General features: G+C 43.6%; 1 protein-coding gene across 5 annotated transcripts; it reads right to left on the reverse strand.

Moving 5' to 3' along the window:
• Positions 1 to 4,536: 4,536 nt before the first annotated feature.
• LOC104049348 (triggering receptor expressed on myeloid cells 2) lies at positions 4,537 to 17,355 on the reverse strand. Of its 5 annotated transcripts, XM_064471940.1 has the most exons (5): positions 17,175 to 17,355; positions 14,199 to 14,543; positions 13,803 to 13,857; positions 6,690 to 6,793; positions 4,537 to 5,777 (listed from the first exon to the last, which is right to left on the reverse strand). In XM_064471940.1, the coding sequence occupies exons 1-5, from the start codon at positions 17,341 to 17,343 to the stop codon at positions 5,752 to 5,754; spliced, it is 699 nt and encodes a 232-aa protein (XP_064328010.1). In that variant the 5' UTR covers positions 17,344 to 17,355; the 3' UTR covers positions 4,537 to 5,751. The 5 variants fall into 5 exon arrangements, with proteins under 5 accessions (XP_064328010.1, XP_064328013.1, XP_064328012.1 ...); XM_064471943.1 differs by lacking the exons at positions 4,537 to 5,777; positions 6,690 to 6,793 and adding an exon at positions 6,800 to 7,656 and having other exon boundaries at positions 17,175 to 17,351; XM_064471942.1 differs by lacking the exons at positions 4,537 to 5,777; positions 6,690 to 6,793 and adding an exon at positions 9,660 to 10,343 and having other exon boundaries at positions 17,175 to 17,354.
• Between the last annotated feature and the right edge of the window lie 2,663 nt (positions 17,356 to 20,018).

A 20,018-nucleotide genomic window follows, 5' to 3' on the forward strand; every position in this document is an offset into this window, starting at 1 on the left:
GGCCCTGACATCTTGGTGTTCATCTTTGCTCCATCCCCATCCTGCCATCTTCCTGCCTGAGGGGACTGCGCTGCCTGCCCTTGGGGCCTGGCTGCTGGAGTGCTGGAAGCTGATTGGCTGAGGGACACTGGGGTGACTGACCTTGGGTGTTTATTGGATGGGTGTTGCTCTGGGGCACCTCTGATTGGCTGGTGGAGAGGGCCTCCATCTTACCCTGCCACTCTTCCTCACAGGCTGAGGTAGCGCCTCAAGATGGCGGCTGTAGGGTGCAGGAGCTCGATTGTTTTGAGGAAAGGCTGCAGGAAGGATGAAAGAAGGCCTTGCCTTTCAGCTCTGAGCCCAGGGAAGCTGCTGTGACCCTCTAGGAGTGGGGAAGTGGCCACGCTGAGGTAGGGGAGGGAAGGAAGGCTGCTTTGAGCTGGCCAACGTTGCTTTTGTGTGTCCTTCAAGTGTGGGGAAAACATTCTATGGGCCTGGGCTGGGAGGAAAAGGATGTGTGGCAATTATTGCTTCAAAGAAAAATTACCATTCTAATCATTAAGGGAAATATGCCTAGTAGTCACACTAGGTCTCTTTCATTGCTAGCCAGCTCCCATGTATCTGTTGGCATAATGCTCAGCATGCCTCGGTGACGTTTCAGTCTGTGCATGCTTGCTGCAGGATTCATTGCATTGAGTAATTATCCCAGAAAGGCCATGCAGAAGAATCCAGTGATTATAGAGAAGCTGCCCTGAAGCACGGGGAGTGTCCTATGGGTGCAGCCATGGAATCTCTACAGGGTTGCCTAAGTGTAAGAGATGACAGTCCATGTTACCCAAAGATTAATATGTCCGTCTTTCTAAAGACATTCATTCCTTTATGTTCTTGGTTATGTTCCAGAGGGGCAGTTTCTTCTTGTCCCCAAATGCCCAAGTATCATGGTATTATCTTTTTTGGCCGATATGACTGAATGGACACCCTTAGAAAGAGCTTATTTCTTGTGTTTTGGCACAAAAGGAAGTTTTAAGAGGATTGGGCAGGCTTTGAAAGGTTTAAGAGATAGTTTCCATGTCTGCCTGCTAATCCCTCTCAGGCATGCTGTTTCCTCCACGCATGCTGCTCAGGAACTCTCAACAGTGTTGTAAGTTAAACATTCAATACGGTAACATAAGTACTTTCATCAAGGCCGAGGTCCTGCGCTGTTAGTATTGTTGAAACAGTTCCTGTGTATGTTTACGGTTTACAAAGCTCTTTGGGTTAAAAGCAGCCATATAGATAAGCAAAACATTATGTTCTGCCTATTTTTTTTCCTGTATTCTTGGCATAGGCACTCTCTTAGAAGGGAGACACTGAACTTCACAGGTTTTTGTGGCTATATGCTATGTTCTTGAAAGAACAGTAGTCGCTACCACAGCTCTGGGGCCTGGTTTTGCCCTCACTGGTACAAAAGCATCTCTCTACTATCAGAGGTTGAAACTACACGTGAATATTGTTACCTGGTAACAAACAGAACAAAAAAGGCAAAGTTTTACCACCAAAAGTTATTGTTTTTCTTCCTCCTGCAGTGGATGTCTTAATGGTGTTTTCCAAATGAACCAACTCGGTGACAACTTTACACTATCCATAAAACAGCTTGGAAATACTGGATGAGTGTGTGTTTAGCGACACTGGAGTGGTCCCAGAGCTTCAATGGTAAACTGAACTTCTAATGGCAGTTATAATGGGGCATAACCATACCGACTAAGTTAACTGCCTAATTAGGGGCTATGGTGTCCCCATAGCTGAGATGGAAGTTTCTCCAGCAGGCAGTTCAGAGCATCCAGTTAGGTTCTGCTGTTTGAATATATCTTCTGAAGATACCTCTTTGCCCTTTGCTGAATGTACAGGATCTGGCCTCCTAAGTCAAGACACTGTTATGCGCTGCAAAGCCCCCACAGGGTGGCAGTCAGAGTGGGTCCTGAAGAAAGCTGGCCTGGTTTTCTGTCACTGCATTGCTGGCAGTTCTGCAGTCACGACGAAATGCAGGAATGCTGGAAGTGTGATTGTTAGCAAATAGAGCAGAATAAATCCTCAAGGACCTCACAGCTGAAGATTTGCAAATGCAAAAGAGCATGAAGGGCAGTGGCCCAAGGGGAGTAAGCAGGTGTTGTAGGCCCGGAGGGAATGCCCTCAGCACATAATACGTTATCTGATTACAAAGCCACTCAGATATTGATTTTTATAGCTTTTTGCTTTTAATTTGAAATTTTTTTCAATTTTGTAACAAGAACAGGAGCAGACTAAAGTGTTCCCTCACTTTAGAGACAAGTTCCTCTCTCTGCTAATCTTGAGTGAGTCGTGGTTGCCAGGATCTTGCCCTTTATTGTTTAGTTTTACTTTCTGGTCATCAGTATTTTGCAATTGCTGGGCATCGGAGAGAAATAAGGCAGGAAGCTGAGAACAATTGAACAGGTATTCTACAGTGACTTGAATCAATGAAATTTTGTACTACTGATGTGAAGTGAATAGGGTTGGCAGGTGCTGCGTTTTCTCTTTCTTTAGGTTCTTCATGCAATGACACTTCACTGATTCTTTATACTTGGAGGAGTTAGAGGCAATTTTTTGTTCCAAAAATGTTCTCATGTTTCAGTTACTTCCAGAGGAAGGGGAAAGCATGAATGAGCCAGCTTCGTTTTGTCTAGCAGGGCACACCTTGGTTACTGTAGTTTTGAGCTCAAGCAGTATACCCAAAATTCAGTTTGTTTTTCCATTTTGCTTTCTGTGGGGCTTTCAAGACACAGAGCAGAACTGTATGGTTTACAGAGTGGGTAATAAAACATCATCCTTTTCATCTCTGCCTTGTGATCAAACCTCCATGGCTTCTTATGCGTATGGCAAATTTTACCCAATTTGCAAAACTGCTACAGGAAAGCACTTATGTGGCATAGTACTATGATGACTGTAGCATAGAGGATAATTTATAATTTATGATATGATTTTTATGTTCTTACAATACACTTAGGGCATGAGCTCTTTGCAGTGAACAGGAGGTAACAGGCAAAGGTGCCAGCAGTGAGTCATATGGATGTTCATTTACTCCCTATTAGAGATGAAAATGGTCCTCTTAGTGTTTACTGCTTTTGGAGTGAGACAAAGAAGAAATAAGTAACTATTTCAGCATAGGCTGCAGATAATGTTTAGATTTGGAGTGAGTTTTAACTAGATGTCCTGTAGAAGGACAGAGGAGATGTCTAGAGGCACTGGAATGGAATGTATTGACTAATAACCTCAGTCTTAGGAAAGACTCCTGTCCTCTTACATCCTGTCAGCTGCACCCTGCCCATCTGAACACCCAGTTCCTAGAATGCTGCAACTTTATCTCCTGCTACCGTCAAACGAAAGATAAGCTGGGAGGACTTGTGAAACATTAGCCAGATACACATCTATACCACTAATCAACAGCCACCAGAGAACTAGGTCACTAACTAGCTCTCTCTGTCAGGCTTATCTGAAGACATTACCAGGTTTCTAATGTCCCAGATGTCCAGGGGCTGCTTGTACATAAGTTAGACCATTCCTGAATGTGGTTCCTCAGCCAAACATAGCAGAAGTAGATTGGGTGGGCTGCTGATGCTTTTAAAACTTAACTACCAAATATACAGATTTAAACTGGGTTTTATGATAATTCTTCCTTCATTGTAGGCAACGCAGGTTACTAGCCAATTTCCATCATTTGCACAGAAGTAAAATGCCTGTAAGACATTACAAATTTAGATTTGAGAATATTTCTTACGTCTTTATTTTAAATCAGCGAGTTACATGTTTACATTTTGTGACAGAAGACTGATGCCATCCTAGAGATAAATCCCTAGAAACACCCTCAAATTCATTATATGATAGTAGATAATCTTCAGCTTCGTAGGCAGATAAAAGTGTATACCAGTAAGCCTCTGTATTTAGTTATTTAACTTATATTACTTTAGCATCTGAAGCCCCCAGAACTTTCACTGTATATGCCATTGCACCCAGGTGAGGAATTTGGGCATATGAAGTTTTAGGTCCTTTGAAAGAGTCAAAGAGGCTAAACAAGGAGTGGAATTTGTGTATTGAAGCCTATTACGTTAACCATTCGTGTTTTCTGTTGAGTATCGTTTCAGACCTTAACGGTATTTTCCCAAACTAACACTTTTGAGACCTCAAAAATGACCCAAAGCACAAAGGTGTCAGTCATTAATTCTTTCTAGAGTTGGTCAATGCAGTGATGACATAAGAAAAAAAGGAAATAACTGTATGTAAGCACAGAAAATGGGAAGTTGGGTAGGAAGTCAAGACTGCAATCTTACAAGCCTGTTTAGGAAGCCAGAAGTTTGTTTCTTCAGCTGTTAAGTTTTATTCTAGTTTTCTTTTCAGAGAATTTGCAATAGAGGGACAAAATAGTCTCAGATATAATGGCAAAAAACCTGCTATCATGTAGACACATCAGACCAGTCAACAGAATTTCCTCTTCCGCTCCCCCTGCATCTCTCTTCTCCCCCCCTCCCCACCCCACCCCAAATTGTGCAAGCACTCACAGGCGGAGTGGAGTTTATACAATTCATGGATGTCTTCTCTGCCTTTTCTCATTCCTTTCCTCCCGTGCCACCCAGTACCAAAGTTGGGGTCTTCTTCAATGTCAATACCAAAAAATTATAGCCGTTTTTGTATCATATTCAGCACCCTTGGGCCCAACTCACAGAATGAAGATGAAAATCTCAGTCAGATTAATTTTGGGATTTATCCATGATCCCTAATAAATGTTTGCACATATAACCATGGTAACAGGATTCAGTAGTTTGATCAAAATGTGTGTAATTTACAATAAAGACAAGCTAGATTTATACTGTAGCATAGGCGTGTCATAATAAATAAATAAAGAACTTTGGGTGTCAGTTATGCACCTGTGTGTTTGAGCCAAAGACATTTTATACTATAACATAAATATTTTTCAACAAGACCCTTGTTTACTAAAACATGTCAAGTGCATTACTTGCCTTTCTGAAGTCTGTGAGACAACTCAAATGTTTAAAATAAAGTAGATCCTTTACCACTTTGCTGACTTGGATCTTATCAGAGTGGGCAATAATTAACATTTTATATACGAGTATTTATGTGAGCTGTTGAAGTTGTAAATCTAAAAGGAAGCATCGTGTTCCCCTATCTCACAGCCCTTGTTGACTGTGGCACTGTATCAGTTGCTACCAGAGAGAGCCAGTTTCCTGTCTTTGGGCTTATAGTTGCCTGTTGTTTAAAAACAGAGCAATTTAGAAAAATTTAGAAAAAAGCAGATATACCATAGTCTTCCACTATATTTGCCAACCAATAGCTGAATTGTGATGCTGTACTATGAGAAAAGCGCAGTTATTTTTTCAGAGAAGGTTTGTGCATCCATGTGCCTTATTCTTTCACCTGTTTCCTGCCTTGCATCCCAGATGTATCCAGCTTCAGCAACTGTTACAAATGGATTGTTTCTAACACCAAAATTCTGCGAATAAGGCTAAGGCTTTGTGCAGCTTTGTTTAGTGGACCTGTTTTTCTCTTTTTCCAGTTCCAGAGTGCGGAGTTGTGGCTCTGAAGGTAACACTAGCATATTACCCAGACCCTGAGGAAACTGAATTGCCTGGTGGTTCGTGAGCATGGAAGAAAACTTCTGGTGAAGGCTGTATGTTGACATATACAACATCTTCAAGCTTCATTTGAGGTTGGTACCTTATGACAGCATATATTGTACTAGAATTCAGTTCCCCATCTGGCATTCTACTTGCTTTGTTTCTTCCATCCTTCTGAGAAACCACAAAGAATGAGAAATTAAAAAGAAATTAAGCATTCTTTTGCTTCTGAATATTAGTCCTTAATTCATCTACAACCACAAATATTTTCTCCCTGTAGCATGAAACTGGAGAAGAGGGGAAGGATGCATAAGAAAATGGAATGTGTGCTCAGAGAAGTTTAGAAAACTTCTCTTACACAAAACCACTTCCTCAGATTTAAGTGGCTAGGTAGAAAGGTGTAGCAACAGTTCACACACTAAATATTTAAGGCTACCGCAACTGGCAAAGTTTTCCATTGATGAGAACCTTTGGTGATGTTACTGAAGGTTCAAGGCTAGTTAATTATCAAAATTATATATTTGTTATTACATTATTCTACTATAAACAAAAATATGCAGAAGGGCTATGACTTACTCAAATAACTGAGTTAGGTTGTGTCTGCTTTGCAACAAGATGTCAGACAATCAACAAATACAGACAGCTAGCTTTAGTCTGCTAGCCTGAGAGGATGCTGTGCGGATGCTGTATGCTTTATAACCCCCATGAGCAGTGAACAAGGAGCCAGTGTCTCTGCACAAGGGATGCCAAACAAAGCACCAGGAATGTGGGATTTCTGATGATATCTTACTTGCAGTGCTGTTTGGCTGAAAGAAGAATGTCTGCCAAAGTCCATCCCTTTTCCTGCCATGAAAGACAGAATCTCCTTTGAGTGTAAAACCACACCTTTATCTTTTAATTTTAAAAATCCCTACCCCCACTATCCCTTCCCTGCGATTGAACTCACATCTTGCATTTCACTCTCAGCTCAGTCTCATTGCCTCACTGGACAATGACTGCTGTGAACAGACCTTCCTTACATTCAGGGTGGTGGGGTGACAAGAAGTAGGGGCAGAAAAACTAGACGAGAGGATTAGGGAGCTTTACCTGCCCTTTTCCTTCTGATGTAAGTGGTGACAAGGAGTATAACAGTAGCAATCAAATCAGTTGTAGGCAGGAAGGAACTCAGCACCATGAGAGCATAGAGAGTCCTGCAGGGAAAAGCATGATAGCTCCATTACTATTTACAGCACCAGAGGTGACTAGGTTAATTTGGGAGGGGATTGTATGTGTTTGAAAATGGATTATGGCTCCAGGATAAAAATTCAGCATGCAAATATTACCCCTGCTGTCTCTAAACAATCATGGTTCCATGAGGTCAGTACTGATCTACAGCCACAGAGGATCCATCCCAGTGTATTTTCTTTGGCACTTGACAAGCCTGGGGAACACTAGGAGCTTGAATTCTCTTCCTGCAGTCATTTGCAGTGCTACCAGAGTTCAAAGGCATCCCTCATGAGGATGCAGTAGCCCTTCTCGTGGTCTGTCTTCGATCAGGATCATTAATAGGGTCACCGTTGTTCAGGTGTGGTAGTAACTTTTGTCTGACATGCTATGTTGTTTAGCTGGGATTGATCTTAGGCTGGTCTGCTTGTACAAAAGGCAGAGTCATTGTGGTATTGCATGGCCCTATATAGTTGTCCCTTTTTTAACCAGGTGAAAAGTAAGAACACAGTCAAACTGAGCTTCTTCAGTAGAAGCCTCACCTAGTGCTCCTGAAACTGATAGGAACCTTGTACAGCTTTTCATGGGACCTGGGGAGGTTGGACCAAACTCTCTAGGGGAGAAGGGGAAGCCCATTTGTGTGTGTATGTGTGCGCGTGCACATGCTTCAGGTGTTCACCACACTATTCCTCAAATCCTCCAGTGCATCCAGAATGCTATGCTTAGAGTCTGGGAGTCTTTGTTTTTCACATCTGATCCTTATTGCTGTCATCTGTGGGGTTGGCAGCATCCCCCTTCTTAGTGGGAAATGAGATGGTGTCTAAATCTGCATCCTGATTCCAGTTTTCCCCTGGAAAAAAAGCAAAAGCAGGTGATTCTCCCACATCAACCCACCCCTGGTGACTTTTTCTCATGCTAAAGAGCCCTGCTTTGCAGGTTTGTAGAACAGTCCAGAGTTAGTGCTTGCTTGTTAGCTATGAAATTGTGAAGTTGCGCAAGAAAATTCGTCCTGTGCTATTGACGAATAAAAGAAAGTTAGTTAATGCAGCTGAATCACAGGAATGGGATCAACCAGTTCTTCAGGTAGGAGCTGGGAGTTTTGTTCAGGTTGTTGCACAGTACAGTGTATCTAAGTGAAAACATCAAGCGTAGGCCCAGCCAGAGAGCTAGTAGTAAGTAGCTAGTAGGACAAGGACAGACGTACTGTGATTCTAGTTGTCCTCCCTTTGGGTTGTGTTCCTCTGGTGTTTTTTCATTCTTGCAAAATATTTGATACTTGATTATGTGATGCCTTGGAAAGCCTACTTATTCAATGATTATATCATGTGCAGAGGGACAAATGAGATTTGGTTTCTGCTTTCCTTACAAATTTGGGTCCTGTGATAGATCAAAGGGAAAGGACAGCTCCTGCAGGAGACAAGTTTTGTAGAAGGTATAGACCAGCCATGAAAATTCATCCCATTTTAGAGAATGATATGAAAACTGAACTTGCTTATTTGGGCACTTGTATGCTGTTAGAAAGAAAGGAAGCATCTTAGAAAAGAGATGCTTCATGTGATTCCCCTACACACTTTTCAGCATGTCAGAAAAATCTAGGAATAGCTTCCACTATCTTCTGGTTTTTTGCCTCCCGTACTGGCCAAAAGCAGAAAAGGAAGTAAAGTGTTAGAACAAATACAGAGGTTTACTAACGAGCAGTGGCAGAGAGATTAACTCAGGTAGAAATGCAAGAAAAGATTCAGGTTGCTTAGAGTCTGTTTCATCTGCTGATGTAAATGTAAAATTTCATTAGTCAGTGAAGCCAAGCCAGACTCCCTCCACCAGGTGGCTGCAATTTTTTTATACCATAAGTATATATCAAAAATCTGTTTTAAAAAAAGAAATTCAGGAATTCTCTGTGTCTCAGGAAGTTTCCAGGCTCAGAAGAGAGCTCTTTAACATTAACCTGTAATCTTTCTTGTCAAGTGGTAAGAAATTGCTGACGTTTAGAAGATAATTAATTCTTTGATTAATTCACCCAGAACTTCCAGCACGATCCTATTCAGTAGTTTGTTTCTCCCCTGGAAATGGCTCTCAAGATGATACTCTCCCGAGTCATTACGTCGGAGCTTTCTCAGCCACACTCTAATCATTTTCCATGAGAAGTCATTCATCATTTCAGTCCTTCCCACTTTAACAATACTTTGATCAGAGTTACCTCTGATAATAGGTTGACATCTAATTTGGGTCACCATTTTGTACCAAATAAAATGTTGAAGTTTCCTGATTTGACTGTCACAGAACAGGAGCAGTGGAGGGACAGGGAGCTCTTTTGTTTTGTTTTTTTTTTTTTGCAAATAGCCTTACAAGTTCTACAGAAAATAAGAGTGGTGATTCATTAGAGGGAGAAAAGACAGGAAAAAACAATACCCATGGCAGTGTACATCTCACCCAACTAAGGAGCAGAGCCAACGTCAGCACAAAGGGAAGACAAGGGAATAATGAGCCCCAGTCTGAGGATGGTGGTCACTGGGGATGAGGTCAGAGTGGCAAATGGGAAATTGGGATTACTGCTGTCCTCTCTGCACATGGGCTGTATCAGCTTCCAGGGCTGTTACAGCTGTCAAATTCCACAGGTGATGGGACGTGAAGCCACCTCAGCATATTTCTAACACCTCGTACGTGTGTTCAAGTTTAACATGGTGTTGCTCCATCTGACAAGTCTTCTACAAGAGTTATCAAAGCTTTTCTGTGTGAAAGGTTTCTGTGACTGTAAAACACTTTTAACAGAATGGAAAATTTTGTGCAAAAGCAAGTATTGTTTTTTTAGTTTTCAACAATTTACTTGAAACATTTCTGTCCCAAACCATTTATTTTTGATTAATACAGTCCTACAAAATTGTATTCATGGTTTTTGATGGCAATCCATAAAATATTTTCTTTTTTTTTCCTTTGAAACTTTTTTATTTCATATGGCAAAAGTAATTTCCTTTCCATTTTTGCCTCTAGATACATATAGGTACATATTGTGGTCCTATATTGAGCTATATAATAGGGTTTTACCCTGTCCTTGATAACCTCTAGTGGGGATCTCTGTGTCTAGATACATCATGTTTTGCTGTGAAACAAAAATGGAAATGACGCATCATTCCTGATTTAGTTTGGCTGTCTGCCACCTGGCGCACTGTTGACCTCATAGCTCACCCTCAAGTGAAACTGCCATCTGTATCCTTTGCAGCAGAATATTCTTCAGATCACCCCACACCCCACACGGATATGTGTCAGAATTCTCTCTTCGAAGGGCTGTTCTGATCACAGAAAAGCAGCCACATCCTAAGTCTATCCGGTCAACTGAATGATGCAGTGCATGGTTAATGTTAATCCTTTCTTTTAAAGGGGAACTCAAAGGCTAAGACTAGACAAGATTTTCCTGACAGCTCCTTGCACCAAAATTTCTTCTCCTATAAATTCGCATGCATGTCATATGAGCAGTCAGCTCTGAAGGACTCTCCCTCTGCATGCAGAAACACTTGCATGTCCTTTCCTGCCATACATGATCTGTCCAAAGAAAGAAGACAATAATGCTACAACTAGTCACAGCTCAGTATGCCAGTTTTACCTCCATTATACCACTGGGACTCTCGCGCTGGGCCTCCGAGAAAAGTAATTTAACTCTGCAGGTCTGCCTAAATAAACATCTATGCTTAGCCTTAGTGCCACTACCCTTTTTCCATTGTTATTCCTATTGTTCCTCTCAGTGGACTCAGTATTTATTTGCAGTAAGAAAGCAAACAGCAGCTAGCCTGTCTATAACACTACTCACAATCCCTGATCCAAGAGGTATTGGCAGAAAGCAACAAACACAGACTTTTTCCTCCCCAAATGCTAAGGGATTTCAGACTAAGAACTTTGCAATAGTGGGAAAGGTCTCAGAGGGCCAAAGATTGCCAGATGTCTCACCATGAAGTGCAGTTTCCAGACAAAATACAGAACTACTACAAACAAAAATGGGAACCCAAAAGTTTATATGATTAAAATAAGCAAATTTCAGGCTGAACATTTCCTTCCCTCACTGACTTCTGAGAATTGCATTCTGTGCCTGGCTGTAGATGGCCTGAATAAAAAGTGCACAAGCAAATTACTGTGCAATGCAACAGCACAGAAAGCATTATGTTCCTAGGAAAAATGAGGAGTTTCTGAGCCTTACCTGGTAGTGCCAGCAAGAGCAGCAGGGCTGGAACACACACACACACACCCCCCCATCCTGAAGTAGGAAGGGGTTTAGGGCATAGAGGGAAAAAGTGTATCCTAGAGTTTCTTTATTACTGAGAAATTCTCTGTTGCAGAGGAAGCTAACTTGCTGTGTTTCTTGCAGTTGTCTGCTGCCAGTCTGGAATTGCTGAGAATATCTTTTAGCAATATATTTAGCAATCAGGCTGTGTGGCTGAAAAAGAAATAGGCAATTTCAGTCTCTAGTGCTACCTCGGTATACTGCAGAGCAGCTTCCAGTTGGATGTGTTTGTCCTTGCTGCTGCTTTGCGCTTACATGTAAGTTTTATATCCCTCATACTCAAAGCCCTTGAATAGTGGTGGAGAACCAGCACTGTGTCCCTGGCATCACAGAGGCAGTGGATGGCCCTGCCTGAGGTCTCTCAACAGGAGAGACAGGAACTGGAATTGGGACCCAGATCCCCTGGTTAGAGCTGCGATTCCCTTGTTTCATAGCACGTCTAGCTGTGCACGACAGTACCATCTGGGCATACTGAAGCTAGGTTTGTGTCAGTAGAGCTGCAGTGGTGTGCGACTGTATGCTCTAATTTACCCTCTGGAAATACAGGAAATTAGTTTAGGCAGACTACAAGCATGCATAGCCTGATCTGGTTTTGGGATCTGAGCTGCTGTTTCTGCATGATGCTAAATGGAGCTGCCTGTATGTGCCAGCCTGCCCAGCTGGCTCATACCCTTTCTGTACTTCATAACCAGGCCAGCATGTTCTAAGTGTTACCTCTTCTCCAGGTGATGTATTGTGATCTGGTGCACTGCAGCTCTCTATCACACATCCACATTAAGTCAGATAATCAGTTTGATTTTATTTAGCTTTGCAGGCAGTGCAGGGAAAAGAAGTGTGAAAGCCCTTGGGTTTGGGGTCTTCCTGGGAGAGCTAAATGCATCTTCGCTTTGGAGAGTGATGGGCTATGATCACATGTCAGTAACATCCCCTTGAGAGGGCAGAAAAAATACAGGGAGACCTTCAAAGAGACAGTTCATTCTTTGTTTGCAAAATCACTTGAGAAATGACAAAGCAAGTTCAGAGCTGCGTGTAGACTTCACATCCCTTTCTGTTATGTTCTGCAGTTCCTTACACCTTTCCACAGTGACTGTTCACCAAGGACCCACACTGTCCAAGGGAATCTTTGGGAGCTAGTCTTCATCACCTTGGAAAGCCAGAATCCCTCACCTAGTAATGCTCTGAGATGACATGAAGTTGATGGGTCTCAGTTCAGACCCTGGTGGAATGATACTGGGGATGAGTATCTGGAATAACTCTGCCTGGTGGTGTGGTGCAGCTACTGGCAGTGACTGGAGATGATAGCAGAGCACTGCATTGCGAGAAGTGTGTCAAAAGCTTCAGTCTTTAGACAGTGAAATCTCAGTTAAAAAGCTGATTTCTAGGCAAGTAGTAATATTAGCTTTCAGTACAAATCATCTAGTTCTGGTTATATTTCATGCTTTTGGGGGAAGCGTTTGAGCGTTTTTTAGAGACATGTATGATGCCTTGAAAAAAGCTGTTAGTTCTTTAACACTCATCTTCAGTGAATCAGGAGAAGTTTCTTGGGGATTTGAGACAGAACCATGTCTTTCCATTTTTACATTATGTGGATGTGTTTGTGAATGTGTTACCTGAACTTCTATTTGTGTTCAGTGGTGTATCTGTAAGTTTCATTCATAACAAAGCACTTGCAGTAGCTGTATAGAGCAGCAAAGTTTTTTCTGGCCTAAGAATGAGCTGGGGGAAAACTGAGCAGAGCTCTCTCACCTTTACCATGCCTGGGGAAGCACCTCTGCATATAGATAAGTCTGAGTTGGCTCTCTTGACAGAAAGACTTCATATTCCTCCTTTCCCCCTGGCCCTCAGTCCCATTCTCTTCCATTAGGTTCAGGTGTTACTGGCAGCAACTCTTCAGTTCAGTTGTGTTGGAAAAAGTTGGTCAGTGCCAACGGGAAGAAGTGGTAGATGGTGACATTCCCTCTGTAGAGCGACAGCTTCATTGATACCTATGCTTAGTAGGCAATCCTTTTCTTACAGCAGGTGGCAAAGCTTTGCCTGCAAATGCTTGATCTTTATTTCCTGTGGATTCCCTTTGGTTTAGCTCTAAGCAGTGCTCTCCCAGGAGGGGCTGATTCCATCGTGTGCATGGTCACCAGTGAAAGGGAGGACCTGCTGCTCATTCAAGTTTGGGTTCTTCTCTGTTCCTCTGTTCTTCCTACTGTTGCCAATGATAAAGATCAGCACAGCCGCCATGAACTTAGTAACCAGGAATCCAGCAATGATATAGAAGACAGTGAGATCAGCTTCAGGAGGGGTGCTATGAGGAACCATAAATACAACAATAAAGCTTATCCATGAAGGGGGTGGTTCAACCTTTAAAGAATCTCTTGTCGTATACAAGGTGAAAATGGAAAACACCTCCTGCAACAGGCAGTCGCTGCCTGTGCACAGCAGATCCTGGGAGGTCAGAACAACTATAATGGGTTTTAACTGCAAGACCTCTCATACGGATGAATTATGGTCTGCAGGGGTGGGTTTGCTTGGCACCGAAGCACTGCATTTTCTGGATTAGGATAAAGCTGCTGTTTAGAACCACACAGCAGCTCTGAGAATTGTCATGGATTAGGAAGAGGTAGAGAATATTCCTGCGGTGGTATTCCTCTCAGCTTCAAATGGGGTTGCCAGTGCTAATCTGCCTTAGTCCTCGGAAGACTAGAGATCACAGCATGAGGAGTTTTCTGGCTTACCTGGAGATGCTCTGCACAGCACTAGGCTCCTCTGGCATCTGAGTCTCCAGGACAGCTGATGATAGAAACAGAACAGTTCAGTCTGCAGAAGTTTCTGGGTGATATTCATTGGTGTCACCCCAGCTATGCACAGATAACCAAGGTGAGATAGGGCACTGGGCTGTGTGCCAGGAGATTAGTCTGGGTAGCAATAAGGGGATGATGTGTCAGAAGTCCTGTAACGGCAAGATCATGTTGCTGTAAATCAGCAGCTAAAAAGAGACAAGGAAACACAGTACCTCCTTAGAGTAAGACAAAAGCAGATGTTTACTAAAGTGAGACCTTGGCATCTGCAGACACACGTGAAATTTAAGTAGGAGCTCAGGAACTCATGAAACTCAGAGCCCCAGGGCATACCTGTCAGCACTTCCACTTGCACCTTCCTTAAGCTGTTTGTTTCTCCCAGGTAGTCAGTTTTGCACTGGTACAACCCAGCATCCTGCTTCTTGAGTTGCTTCATGGTCACTGTCAGGATTCCTTCACGGACATTGTCACTGATGGAGGTGGTGCCATTCCTTTTCTTTAGGAATGGCAGCCAGAAGCGTCGGGCACTCACCACATGTTGGCACTCAGTCTCGTCGATCTGCTTGCACCAGCTCTTTTCTCGCCACCGCTGCTGCCAGGGGTTATAGGTGCAGTTGACAGAAATGGTGCCCCCCTCCATTCCGTACACCACAGTGACATTCTCTACAGCACAAGATGCTAGGAGAGGAGGAGGAAGTGGTGAGCCAACTCTCCTGCATATATATCCCTTACCATTATGTTTGTGCTAAACATCATTTTCCTTTTTTACAACTCTCGTGACGACTGCTGTCAACTGTAGGGCTGTCACCTGTCTGCTTCCCCCATGAAAGCACAGTGTGCTCAGATGCAAAGCCTTGGTTCAGACTTTCTTGAAAGGTGTCTGTAGTGAACCCTCTGACTGATATGTTATTTGGCTCTTGCCAGGCAGCGAGAGCCAAATTGTGGGTAGGGGACTGAGGGAACAGGACATATCAGCTTCATTAATATTTGCAGATTTTCTGAAGCTCAGGAAAGTTTGGTCCTTGCCTTCCCTTCTGGTCCTCTGGTGAATGCTCTGGATTGCAGTCTGGAGCTCAACTGTATCACACTTTCTGTATTCATTGGGCTCCTGCCCAGTAAGGGCAAGCAGTTTGCCAGCATTATTAAGGGATTAAATGCAAACTTGCGTTTTCCTGTGGTCCTGAGAAGCATGAAGCTGGGCATTCAGGTAGATTGAGTTGCATCAGGAAAGCTGTATTGATTTTTAAAAGCTCTTTTTACAAGGCGGCTCATAAAAACATAGCTTGACCCAATAATGACAAATTGCTTCTGTGTCACTCCTATTAGTCTAGTCTTGCTGTAACACCCCTGCTTTGCAGCATCCCACCTGCTTACTTGCATACAGCTGCAGCAAGGCAGCTTGCTTCAAGTTTTGGCCTTGAGCTTGGCCCTTCCACATGTGTTCATAAATGCGTAGTCTCTGGAGTACCCTCTGCTGCGGAAGGGTCCTGTGCGGTAAATGCCCATGAAGTTTATCCCCATTTTAAGGCTCTTTATACAGCCAGAGAGAAGCAACACAGCCCTGGAAAATGCTAGAATCAAAGTGACACCTACAAACCCGTGTCCAGCTAGCTGTTTAGGAGGTTACTTCTTAATCCCACTCCTAATTTCTAAACCCAGGGATTTAGCAATTTTTTTTCACCCTGTCTTTTAATATTCTACTATTTTTAATCATGTTGACAACTGGTCTTTGGCCGCTTGCCTTGGCTTTTTTAGCCGTAGTTCCTTTTTCCTAATTTCCATTCCTCTTTATGGCAGGCAAAGGCAGAAGGGACAGTCTGAGCTATTAATATTTCCAGAGAGAAGTGCAGTGTAGAAATCTATTTCTAGTGAAAAAATTTAGAGGTGTTTCTGCTTCAATCAAAATTCACACAAAACACAGTGCCTTCTGTGAAACTGTAAGTAATGATATAACAGAAGTAAATTAAAAATAGGCTTTTGTGAGTACTTTGTGTTGGCTGAGCCTTTTAATTAAACTTCTTAAAATAATTTCAACCATTCTGAGTGAATTGTAAACTAAAAAAACCTGAAGGTCTTTCAGGCTTGACTACAAGAAAGCATAAAAATGGAGGTGCTCTCCAAGTACCCAACACCTACAAGTCTTTATTCTGATGTGTTGCTCCACTCAGTTGTTCCAGTCAAGGTGTACCTCACCACATGTCCAGTCCAGTCCTGTGCAATGCCTCTAAACATTTTAACTCCCTCTCCTATTTCTCTTGTGGACCCCTCCTCACCCACAGTTTTGCCCCTTCGGTTCCTGGAATGGCCCCAGGGTTTTGGTTTTGTTTTAAATAGAAACAGCATCGCAAAAAATCTCTTGATCAGAATTGTGGCATTCAAAGATTTGCTGATGCCCCTGGGGAGAACTTTGTGTCATTATCTTTTCAACCGATTCTGCTGATAGATACTATTTGTCTTCCTTCCTCCCTTATTGTGTGCAACTGAAATAAGTATAGTGGACTTTTTTCCAAAATCATTCAGAATTTTGAGACAGGTTTCTGTGCTCCCAAAGCCTGAATCTGTTGCCTTTCTATGCACTGCTGCAAGTATTGGATCTCCAAAGTGTGACTGGAGAGAAAAGGCTGCCAGCTGGGAGCACCAGCTGGGTCTTGTGCCTTGTTTTTCATTTCAGATGAACATTGCTTTCCAAGCTGAAAATAGTCAAGTGCCCAAGATTTCACAGATGCCCCCTTCACTGAGGTTTTTTTTCCTCCTCTTGAACCCTAGCTGCTGCAATTTACATTCAAAGCCCTACAAAGCAAGCATATAGGATTTTGCATTTTAACATTTCACACAAGGCACACAAGACTTCTGCCAGCAGTGTTTCCTGTTCTGACTCAGAAGGATCCCTGAGAGAAAAGCTGAGCACTTGGATCACCGCTGGCCCTTTGTTAAATTAAGGAAAAAGCACAAACCCCAAGGAAGGCGTCTGACATCCCTGCAATATCACTGGGGAGGAAGAGTAGAGTGCAGAACACACTGCAGTGCTCCCGGTTCCCTCTGCTTGCATTGCATTGGACCTTGCAGTGTACAGACAGGCAGTACAACTCTTTATCCTTAATAAGTGTTTGTATTGGTCTTTGAAAGAACCGCATGCTGCAATGAAGATGCCTTTGCATCAGGAAAAAGCTGCTGTGTTTTAAGACCTATGCAAACTTTTCCCATAGCATTATCAGTAATCTCATACAAGGTGCAGGTGGAGACTAAGTTTTGCACCAATCCTTTACCCTATCTGTTAATTGAAACCCAAGGCTATGTACACTTTCTTACCTGACAAGAAGACCAAGAAGATAAGGTGCATGAGCTTCTCCATGACAGCTGAGCAGAGAAGGGGACAAGAGAGGAGTCTGGAGAAAAGTGAAAAGGGCTCTTGCCCAATAGCAGTTTGCTTTTCTCCCCTCCTGCTCTGCCGGAAGGAATGAGCACAGGAACTTGGCATCTTTTTTGTCCTGCATATTGAGCAATTCACCAGGGATGGGCATTTCTCTCGTGAGCTGAAAATTTAGGCATCAGCATTGCCCACTCAGAGTCACAATTTAGTCTAGACAGCCTGAAAGAGAGCATCATGTGATGGCCTGAAACCATGGTACTGGGAGTCCTTCTCAGCTCAGCAATGGTGCCTGTCCACCAGAGCAGGCTTTACATGCAAGCTTTGCAAGGGATGAATTTCTGGAAAGCCAAAAAGGAAAGTGTGGCTCTCATCAAGACTCTGAAAGTAGCTCAGTCAGCATCATGAGGGTGAAGGGAGGGCAAGGACATAATCTTGGGGTTTATTGTCAGGGGAAAGGGGGTTTAGAAGAGCCTGTGCATGAAGCATTCCTATCTACCATATAACCGAGGACAGGAAGACAAGAACACTGTGCTGGGTGAAGCCGTGAGGTGCTTTTGGTGAGCAAACCAGACATCTTTAATTTGTACCTAGCAGAAAGGCCTAAGATCAAGGCATGGGGCCATTGAATCAGAGCCCATTAGTGCCATACTGATGCAGTAGTTCTGGACTGCAGCTAGGGAGCCTCCTACAGCATTAGCAAACTGGTAGGCTGTGGATGGGTGGCTGGTTTTTTCTTTTTTGAATTTATTTACTTGGAGATCTTCCATGCAAGTACAAATAGACTTTAGCTTCTTAACTTGTGTGCTTATCTGCTTCTTAACAGGCAGATAAACCCACAGGTCTCTTCATTCATAAATGTGCCTTCTTTTTCTTTCTTCTAATTAGTGTTTAAGAAAATGGTACCTTACAGCATCCAAAAACTCTCTGTGAGGCTTACTGATTGCAGTTTTTGTTCATTCCTGCTCCAGTGAGCACAAATCTGGATTCTCTTTGGTCAGAAGCAACTGTCTCCTGTCTCCCTCTTGAACTCAGTTGTTTTCTACTATAACTCTTCCACTGTTTGACCGAGTGTAACTGACTGAACAGTAAATAGTTAGGGGAGTCTTGGCTGAATGAACTATTTTCTCTTGATGAAGACATCAAATCTTGATTTCTATGGTGTAGCCAAAAAAATAAGCTAGAAGTAGGCATGCTGGTTTGTATTGGTCTTCCAAAGAACTTACCAAGAACCAGCTGTACTGGTGACTAGACTGGGAAGAGCTCTTTAAAGTACAGCACAGTGCTGCAAAAGAACATACCTACACCTGAGATGAGCTGGATAGTGATTCCTGAAGACATGCAAAGATGCCTCATAAGAATGAAGGTGAGAGACCAAGTGCACTGGAAAAACGTGTTTGATGTTTTATGGTGTGATTATTCAGGATAGCAGGGTTTGATGAGGTCCCAGCTAGCAGAGGGTTCCTGTGGCAGCTTTTAGAAATTGCCAACCTGCATCATAGCTTCACTGGAGATCCACAAATATACCGTGTGTCTGGCTTACTTGGACATTTACATCTGTAAATAATCCACTCGCAATTACCATTGTGTCCCCCCTGTTATATCAGCTGATGTTGGGACCGACCCGCTTACGCTCATACTCCTTCCCCTGCTCTCTGTGTCGTACTTCCTGCTGCTTCTTGGCACAGCCTACCGGTGTCTTGCTCTGTGCTAAGGACCTTCCTCCTTCAGCAGCAGGGCTCGTCCTTGCCGTTAGCGCAGCCAGGCCAATTCCGTTCAAAAGCGTCCCAGTGCCCTGCCCTCCCCTCCAGTGCAATACCACATGCTGCTCCCTTCTTTCCTTTCTCCGGAAAGACTCCTTTTTGGTCCTCCCTGCTTGTCTTGATTCCACGCTGCCTTGGTTCAAGCAGCAAGTCTGTGTGTTCTTGGGGAAGAGAGGGTGTGAGGCATCAGGGCAGCCAGGTGGTGCTGAACAAAGTCAGGGCCTTGGATTAGGGGGTGGTGAAAGGACAGGGCAGCGTGCACATGCTCCACATGGGAAGCCACGCCTGAAACTTCAGATTTCAGCTGCTGCTTCGTTCTGTGTTCAATGTACAGGCCTCAAAGGCCGCATAAAAACGCTGTGGCTGTGGATGGCCCTGAGAGCAAATCCAGCGCTGAGGCTTGGGAATAACTGACTTGTCTAGAAGGTGCAGTGTTGGAGGCTCTTGCTAGTGTAAGCCTCAGCAGCCGCACAGAATCCCTCCCACAGCCCTCTGCCCTCTGTGAAGGGACACTTGTACGTGCACTCAGAAGCGACATCACCTCCGTTCCCTCCTACCCCCAACATGCCACTGTGCACGCTCTGTTTCTTGACCTGAAGCTGAACATTTTGCTTTAGTCCGAAAGCCTCTTACTATCTTACTTCTTACCTGAGCAGAGTGATGACTTTAGGTTATAGGGGAATTTGCATTAAGTCTCAAAATGTCTACGTGTTACTTCTGTGCCCCGTTACTGTTTGGTAGCTGCAAGACCTTCTGGTGCTCAGGTTCACACAGCACAGTCGTCAGTTTGCAAAGTTTGCAACGCAGCATATCATCGGGTTGCAATACACCCTCAAGCCGTTGGCCTTCCGGGAGACGCCGGTTCTGCTTATGCTGACGGCCCAGTGCTCGTAACCCCCGCCCATTACATGGCAAATGGCCCCGGTCACAGCAAGGTTAGACGTTTATCCCTACGTCGCTGGCATGGGTTTGCTTGGCCGTGGTAGGAGCAGGATAGAGTTTGTACCGGTGAAGAGAGTTGAA

Source organism: Phalacrocorax carbo, chromosome 23 (genome assembly GCF_963921805.1).
Source record: "Phalacrocorax carbo chromosome 23, bPhaCar2.1, whole genome shotgun sequence".
Taxonomy (NCBI): domain Eukaryota; kingdom Metazoa; phylum Chordata; class Aves; order Suliformes; family Phalacrocoracidae; genus Phalacrocorax; species Phalacrocorax carbo.

Excerpts from the sequence above, each read along its gene's own strand:
- LOC104049348 (XM_064471940.1), bottom strand. The coding sequence starts at position 17,343 with ATGCCAAGTTCCTGTGCTCATTCCTTCCGGCAGAGCAGGAGGGGAGAA. Across the intron at positions 6,794-13,802 it reads GCTGTGCAGAGCATCTCCAG|GACTCTCTATGCTCTCATGG; the intron begins GTAAGCCAGAAA and ends TTTTCCCTGCAG. Across the intron at positions 5,778-6,689 it reads CATCAGAAGGAAAAGGGCAG|AAGGATGGAAGAAACAAAGC; the intron begins GTAAAGCTCCCT and ends GTGGTTTCTCAG.